General features: G+C 39.9%; 2 protein-coding genes across 2 annotated transcripts; both read right to left on the bottom strand.

The window, feature by feature from the left end:
• Nucleotides 1–2,169: 2,169 nt before the first annotated feature.
• On the bottom strand, nt 2,170–2,613 carry LOC117181279. Its single transcript, XM_033373839.1, has one exon. It carries the CDS (start codon nt 2,611–2,613, stop codon nt 2,170–2,172), a length of 444 nt encoding a protein of 147 aa, XP_033229730.1.
• Nucleotides 2,614–4,457: 1,844 nt separating this feature from the next.
• LOC117181277 lies at nt 4,458–5,159 on the bottom strand. The gene has a single exon (XM_033373838.1). The coding sequence runs from the start codon at nt 5,157–5,159 to the stop codon at nt 4,458–4,460; it is 702 nt and encodes a 233-aa protein (XP_033229729.1).
• Between the last annotated feature and the right edge of the window lie 3,864 nt (nt 5,160–9,023).

The following is a 9,023-nucleotide window of genomic DNA, read 5'->3' as shown; positions in this document are numbered from 1 at the left end:
TCGTCTTTTGGTCTTATGATCAACCGTTGGTTTTGTTTTACGGTTCGCATCGGCCAAAGCTCTCGCTGCATTATACACACAATAATTGATAGGCCAGAGGTCGAATTCTCCGGAAAAAATGTCCACGAAGCTCATCATCCATTTCAGCCAGATATTTAGACTTGAGAGAAACCTTGGTGTTAATGTTTCTCCGGGTCGTAAAGCATCGCTCTTCTTCTATTGGATGCCTGCCCGCGGGTGGTCTTAGTGTCGCCTCTCTTTCTCTGTTGCCGGCTTGTTGTAGCTGTGGTAGAGTAGGCGTTCCGCTTACATAGCCTCTTTTACAGAGTATTTCAGCATGGTTTCGCAGACGTTGCTGCGAAAAGTGCGATAGCTCCGGGTGTTTCTCGCACCACGGAGTATACAGCCGTGCCATGTAACCCCGTTCAGGGGCCACACTCGCATCATAGCACTCTAGAAAGTCGTGATTCAGTCGCTCCGTCCACCCAAAAGTCGCGAGATCCCGCCGATCCACCGCACTGAACCCATGTTCATTGGTTCCCCCAGTTCTAGATTGGTCGGCATTGTTGGTCGACCCATTGTCGGGAGCCCTGCGCGTTCTGTTGTTTTGAACCGCATTTACTACAACTATGTTTGGTGTTGTCATTGTTGTTCCCACGAGAAGCTAGGGAAAGGAGTTCGTCCATCTTTTTAGAGCCCCGCATGCAAGGATAAGGCGCTCTGAAATTCAATTAGTGCTGGCAGAAAGGCGTGCGTGAAATGCGATGCGCAAACAATTAGACGGATTTTGGCGATTTTAGAAGAGGTGCCAAGACAGCAGTTGAGAGTAGCTAATATGCTGTTGATAGCGCTGGCTGGATAGTATCGATCACCACTGAGCTCATGGTATAGTCGTTTCGTCAACGTTTTTTATTTTGATACATGTACTCAGATCTATAACTGATTTTTGTATTAATAGAATAATCGTTTACATGTGATAAAAAAGTACAAAAAAGGATTGAAAATTTACGTTCTGTACCTGGTATTTCAATAATCAGCTGACTTAAATTAACCTATAAGTTTCATTTCACACGCACGCGTTGACGAAAAGTCAACAATCTTTCTGTCTTAAATTAACCTATAAAGTACATTTTACGTACACAAAGGAGTTGACTTTCAGCCAAGCGCGTTACTTAAAGTGATGTTATAATAATCAGTTGACTTTCAACTGGCGAATGATCCTGTTGGTTACATCTGAAAGTCAACCGTCTTTCTCTATTGAAATTCAGATTCTTGTATTACTGTGTAATCCAAGTATATCCAGCGGCCTATAATCCGCTATTGTGGTATGGAGAGATAACTCAGTCACTTCAGAAAAGAACAATAAACTTTATTTAAACAACAGTGCTTTGCACGCACTACGAGCTAAAGTGAAGTATGTAGGGATAAAGGTAGGTGCGCAATGCCTCACCAAGCCGATGCACTCAGGCCGTGTCTGTTGCCAACTGAAAAGTGGAACTCGCTCGCTACTCTGGCCATAGATACCAACAGGGTGTACTCAATGACGACTTCAGTCGCTGTGCGGTAAGGTTAAGTTAGGTTAGTTTCACACAGTACCCCCCCCCCCCCTGAATGACGATGTCGATCGGAATTGGAAAGGCTGATGTGGGATTAATAGAATACATGTGTATACGTTATAATTGTAGATTTCTGATTTGACATTTAGAATTATCTAAAGTGCCCTATAAGTGTAGTTATTAATTTTCTTTGGTTGATTCTTACATTGCAATTGCGATCACAGATCGTGAGGTAATGTTCGAATCTCGCGCTTAATGACGATTTTAGGTATATGTCACGTTTACAGGCATTACTTAAGTTTGTTGCAAATGTGTGCTGAACGTATATAATAAGGAGATAAATGTGAATCTGAAAAAATCACATGCTTTGCGTAACGCAATTAAACTCTGAAGACAAAAGTATGTAGGTATACGATACTAATATATCTTATATGCGTAGTTCTAACTTCAAGTGAGTTGATTTAGAATTATTCCTGAGCTTTGGCAAGTGATTCTTCTAATAAGTTTCTACGTAGCAAAAGATTCTTTCTTTTTTGAGGCGCGCACGTTTTCATTGGTGGAATGACGTTTGTTATCATATCTGAGGTAGTAGGAACTACGTTTACTGCAGTCTTCACTGTACTGGAACTACATTTGTCGCAGTCTTTTCTTTACTATTAGTCGTTGCGAGATTAACAATATCATTCCGAAGAAAATACGCAGGCTTCAAATTTTCTACTGAAACTTGGCGTGAAGATCCATTTACCTCTATTCCGAAAACGCGATCAGAGGTTCGCATCACAACCTTATGCGGACCAGTGTACGGACGCTCGAGGGACTTTTTTCCAGGTCCTACTCGAACGAAAACATGTGAACATGAATTCAAATCTTTATGTAAAAATGCTCGTTTATTACCGTGATGTCCGACCGGTACTGATTTCATCGATCGCATGTGCTCGCGAAATTCTTCCAAGAATATTTGCAGATTTGGTCTGAAATCATCTGGGAGAACGAACTCCCCGGGAATCCGTAGGGTCGTACCATAGAAAAACTCCGCAGAGGATAAACCGACGTCCATGACGTTTGATCTGAGCGGGAGTAAAATGGTTGATAGTGATCGCGACTAGTCAGGGTTTGCGTGACACATGATTGCGGCTTTAAAGCAGGAATGCCACCGCTCAATCCAACCTATAGAAGGTCACGGAATAATGGCAATATTTTTTTGCAATGGTAAAAAGATTTAAAAAAATATATAAGACGTATAACGCCTGTTGACTGCTACTTACAGACGATGCGCTTCAAGTGTAGAGGTCAACAGGCGTTATATGTCTTATATATTTTTTTTTACTTTTTATCGTTGCAAAAAAAATCGGATTCTTTGACAACCAGTGAGCTGAAGTAACTCCTAAAATAGCTGTGACTCGAACTGGCTACCTTGGTCACTTGTTAATGTTTCAGGAGGTCCGTAGCGCGAGACCCAGTGGTCTGCGAAAGCTCGGCACACAGTCAGGGCTTCGATGTCTTTAAGAGGTACTGCCCCGGGCCATCTCAAAAAGCGGTCTATCATAGTCAAGCAATACCTGAATCCGAAACTGTCAGGAAGTGGACCAACGATGTCCATGTGGACGTGCTGGAATCTTCCGTCGGGAGCTACGAATTGAGCAGGAGCTGGGTGGTTATGGTCTTATATTTTTGATAGTCGGCAATCAGGACATGTCATACGCCATTTGGTGATATCACGATGTATTCTAGGCCAAACATAATGCTTACGAATGACTCGAGCTGTAACTTCGACACCTGGGTGAGCAGGATTATAAGGATAAAGTGTTTCACCAGTCAAGTCACAGTACAGAGAAATGCGACCAGAGTCCCAGTTGATTTCCCGGAAATTTAATGAGCAGTCTGGAGAATCGACAAGGCTCTTCAGTCCTTGGTCATTCTTTTGAGCTTCTGCGAGTTCGCTTCGACTCCATTCAGTGGGTAGGTGAATTGCCTCCACACAAGAAAGGGAGTCTGCCACAACGTTGTCAGTGCCAGGAAGGTGCTCGATTTGAGTAGTAAACTGCGATATAAATGATAGTTGTCTTTGTTGGCGGGGAGAAGCTTTTTTTGAGGGTTGCACAAAAGCGTATGTCAGAGGTTTGTGGTCTGTGACGACCTTGAAATTCTGACCTTCAAGAAAGTGTCTAAAGTACTTTATAGACTCGAAAACTGCGGTCATCAAGGACGGGATGTGACAACAGAGTTGCGTTGGCAAGATCTTGCTTAATCTTGTTAAACGCTTCTTCGGCCTCCTGCGTGATCTCTCTCCTGTCATTTTTACGCGATTCGCCGAGGTACCGATGTAAAGGTGCCTGAACGTCAGCAGCGTGCTGCAGGCTTCGTCGATAGAAGTTTTTTAACCCGTGGAATCTGCGGCGTTCCATAACCGTGCCGGGTTTCGGGAAATGTGCAATACCATGCACCTTCTCAGGAGTCGGTTTAAAACCTTCTTGACTGATCAGGTGATCTACGAACTCTAGCTCTGCCTGTCCGAATTGGCCCTTGCTGACATTGAGATGAAGAGGGGCGTCCTTGAGTCGCTGAAAGACGATTTTAAGGTGATTCGCATGTTCCTCAGGACTTGAGGATGCAATCAGGATATCGTCGATATAAGCATACACGAAATTGAGATCCCCCAAAGTTTGGAAGATATACCGTTGACACGATTAGCCTGCGTTTCTTAGGCCGAAGGTCGTTACGGGGAACTCAAATAAGCCGAACATTGTAATGACGGCCGTCTTAGGGATGTCCTCTGGAGCAATCGGTATCTGGTGGTACGCCATCGCGAGGTCGAGCTTAGTAAACACCGATTTTCCGTGCAACTGTGCCGAAAAGTCATGGACGTGCGGGACCGGATATTTATCCGGGATTGTTACGACGTCAAGCCGATGGACTACTGGAAGGGCGAAAAATGCCATCATTAACCATCTGCGCAAATTTTTTCTTTGCAATTGCCAACTTCTCCGGAGGTAAACGTCTGGCTCGCTCCGCTATCGTAGGACCTGTGGTATGGAAATGGTGTTCAATATCGCGTGCTACTGTCCCTGGGGTCTGCGAGACTCTGGTTGTTTCCGGGAATTCCGCTAAAATTTTCGCATAGGGTTGGGAACGATCCAATGCGCTCACCCCAAAAATGCTCGCGTTTTTCAGGAAACCAGCAGTGCTAAGAGCCGTGGTAGTGTCCACTATGCGAGAGTCGTGAAGAAATGGAAAAAGGCGGTAGTGTGCCAGAAAGTCTGCTCCAATGATTGGATTAGGGACGTCGGCTACACAGAAGTGCCATGGAAAATCGCGACGGAGACCAATGTTGGGCGAGATTCGTTTTTCGCCGTACGTTGAAATATGCGTATCATTTGCTGCGATTAGAATACCCTCACTGGGTCGTTTTTTGATTCTTTTATCGACCGGTAAGAAAGAAAGATCGGAACTGGTATCGATCAGAAAGACGAGTCCGGAGTCACGGTCGCGAATGTGGAGACGTTTGGACGTGGTTCTGCCTAACCCGACGGTCTCCAGGCGGGGAGACTTCTCTAGTTTTCCGAATTCGGTTTCTGAACCCAAGAACACGGATTTTTGCAGCATCTGGCCTCATCGTCAAATCTTTTATGATAAAAGCAAAGCTTTTTTCCGTCTTTGCTCTGCGATCGGACGCAGTTCTTCCGGTTCTGCGAAATCGAGCGCAATGGGTTTCGTGAACGGTTAGATTGCGGTTTTGAGATTTGGCCTTCCAATTGCGATATTCTTGTGACAATCCAGTCAAGTTTGGACTCGAGAGTTTCCGACGGAGTCTCTTTAGAGATTGCGGCAGAGTTGAGTTGGGAAATAGGCCGCGTTAGCACGACGGCAACGATCTCGTTTGCCAAATTAGCCAATGTTTGCAAGTCGGCTGTTTCATTACCTGCGAGAATAGCTGTAACGTGTTTGGGAAGATGATCCATGAAAATAGCTTTCATGACCTCATCTGTGCAGCCACCGTCGTTGTAAGCAGGCAGTCGATTCAAAAGGACAGAAGGCTTTCCATAAAAAGACACTTCCCCTTTCAGAAGTCAGCGGAGACGAGTTTCAGCGGACTCCGCGAATCCCTGCACACTTCGATTTTTGATCGCTGTGATGATGTCCCTAATGTGCAGGATAATGTCGCTCTTGAGCTGGGTGAGCAACCAGTCGGCCATCGTGGATTCGACTGTAAACTGCGCGCGTCTGAAAGACGTTTCGACTTGGATGAACCATGACGCCGGATCTTGACGGATGAACGATGGGACTTTCGGAACTCGATAGGAATCGACGCGTATCTGCTGGAAGATCTCGCGAAGTTATTGTCCCAGATTTTGTTGATCATCCTCAGTGACCATGTTGCTTAAATTCCAGTAAAATGGAAAAAAGAAAATAAATCCTTACAAATGCGACTGCAAAAATCAGTATTGGGGATGTCGAAAATATTATACTGCGGAAAATCCGGACGCGAACGTACATACACTGACTTTTCAAGTTGTTACCCTAAAATATGTTGTCTTTACTCTAAATCGTGTTTACCTCTAGCGTAGTTTTACATAATAAGCGCTTGACAGGTAGCAAACGATACGCAAATAATACAGGTCAAAAGAAAAAAAAAAGAATGTGCGGCTAGCAAACGTTGGTACGTTTGACAGGTTAGGTTACACCGCTGCAATTAGCTAACCGCGTGCGTAATGCATTTTTTAGGGCTTATCAAATTGTAAAATTTCGAAACATAATTGTCACTGCTACGATAAGCAATTCGGATTTTCGTTCGAGCGTTGCATAAGGCAAGACATTTGCGAAAAGAAAAGAAAAAATGGAAAGTTCGACTGATACAAGTTAGGTTAGGTCCCCACATATGCGCTGATAACTGCGCCTTCTTAGCGGATGACACTAAAAGTTAGTTTTAAGGCGCAAGTTGCGCGTCGGTAAATGACGGGCCCGGCAATAAGCGTAGAATAGAGAAAAATTAATATTTTCAGATTTCAGCGGAAAAGTGAAGATTATTCTATTATTTTGAATGCGCGATTTTTCCATCTGTCTAAAATGCCACAATAAGAATAAGATACCTCCTAAACTTATTTACTTCTATTTCTATAGCGACCACCACACAGTTTTCGATTCTCCCAAAGAGAACGTGTTGTCAATATATGTAATTCCCTCTAATTGTACCGGTAACGCACCTCACAGAGATATTTTTTATTCCTCAGAAGTGGTCATATTTTGATTTTATTTGATGCCTTCTAATAAGTTCACAAAATATATGTAATAAGTTGTTTTAATTCCTTCATGCGGAATGTAAATTCTCAAATTTTAATTCTCACCAACTCAACTCTGCCCCTCTAGAGTTAAAAATTATTTAAATTCACACATTTGCATAAATTTCTTTGTTGCATTTTTAAGACGCTTAAATAAATTATTAAAATATAAATAAATAAACATTTGAATATTTTTCGAATTTATAAGTTATAAAAAGATTTAATAATGAAAAATAGGTTAAATAAATGCTTTCGTTAAATTTGACTAAGTCGATTGAGAGGAATAGGATTTGCACTTCTTCTGTTCCCGTTAGGGGATTTTTGAACGGAGGAAAAATCGCGTATTCATTGGAATACTAATTCTTAATTTTTCTGGATTCAACGCTTGTTACCGGGAAAGTAAGCAATTTTTGAAATGATTTACCAATTAAGTTTCTACTGAAGAGATTACCAATATTTAAAAACTTGAATACTTTTTCGAAAAATTATTTCTTCAAATCTTCTAAAAGTCCTAAATATCTTTTAAGCTGACTCTAACTCTAACCTTAGTCTTTAAAAATCTTTTTGAAAATTTCTCCGGAATATTACGAAAATTATCCGGGGAAATACATTTCTCGGGAACTCTCCGCCGGTTCTGCGAACTAGAGGTGCCACGAATCAGCAAAAATCGAAGATTCCTCAACAAATTGGGCGAAATCAAAACAAAATCACACTTTGACTTCTCATGTTGGCAAGGCAAGACGGTTTTTAAATTTGTATTTGAGATATTCTCTGGCAATTTTAGACTTTAAACCGGAATTTACATTGAACTTGCTGAAAAGTGGTTTGCAGTGCACATCACTTAGCTCTTTAAGTTCCGTGTGATGTGTTTAACATTTTTTTAATCTTTTGAAATATTCACTAAGAATATATTTTTCCAAATAAAACAAACATTTACATTCATAATTAGGGCAGTTTTTAAATTATTTAAAATTTTGTTGATAGATTGGAACCATTTTATGATCTTTTAACATGAGTAAAAATATTCGAAAATTTAAAAAAAAATTTAAGCTTTGAAGAACTTCACTTAAAATATTTCAGATTTTTCTGTAAAAACTTGTTAAACCTTTATAAATATTCTCGAAGAATTAATTTCTCAAAATAGAAAATCATTTCAAATTGTAATATTTTCGATTTCAAAATTATTCAAAAATCTTTTTTAAATTTGTAAACAATCTGATTATCTTTTAAGATGGTTCCAATTTTGGCATTTTTTAATATTTTGAGCACTTGAATCAAGTGTCCGTAACATTTTCAGATTATTCTTTAACAGAATTTTTTAACCTTTTAAGCCATCTGATTTTCTTTTAAAATCAGTTCATTTTTGTTACACTTTTTTATACAAAAAACTGTAAAGGTATGTCCTTTAAATATTTTAGATTTTTATTTAACATTTTTTTAACGGTTAACCCATCTGATCATCTTTTTATTTTAAAATAAGTTTCCTTAAAATACGTCATATTTTTCCTGAAAAATGTTTGAAATCTTTTAAAATATTCTTCAACAATTAATGTTTCTACATAAAAAAAAAACATTTTACATTTTTCATACTTTAACATTTTTTATTATTTATTTTCAAAATTGATTAGCCATGTATTTATCTTTGAAATGTACATTTTTGATCAGTTACTTTTTTTTAATTATTTATATTTAAAACTGATTTAAAACATTTTTCTCGAATTTTGAAAACTTTCAAGAAGTTTCCTTACGATACTTCAGATTTTTCTTTTACAATTTTTCAAATCTTGAAATATTCTTTAATAATTAATGTTTCCATATAAATCAACATTTTACATTTTTCATACTGTTATGCGTCAAATAGGTCAGGTTCGCCAGAAGTATTAACAACTTCAAATAGTTATAATATAAGTATACCCAGTGGGCACACAATTTAACGACGTCTTTACGACATCGTAGCGGCATATTTAAGACAATTTTACGACATCCTATGTCCATGTCGTTAAGGTGTCTTTACGATATCGTAAAGGCGCCTTATGGTCTGACGATGTATTTACGATATCGTTAAGACACCGTAAGGACATGGATCCTATTACTATTAGGATCTGAAATACTCGAATATGCCACCTGGTGACAGAATCGGAAAGCCCTGAGCGTAGGTAAATTTTGACGGGAAGTATTTGATGAAATCACA

This window comes from Belonocnema kinseyi, chromosome 10 (assembly GCF_010883055.1).
Source record: "Belonocnema kinseyi isolate 2016_QV_RU_SX_M_011 chromosome 10, B_treatae_v1, whole genome shotgun sequence".
Classification (NCBI taxonomy): Eukaryota; Metazoa; Arthropoda; class Insecta; order Hymenoptera; family Cynipidae; genus Belonocnema; species Belonocnema kinseyi.
Note: the sequence above shows the minus strand (reverse complement) of the source record. Positions and strands in the feature narration are given on the sequence as shown.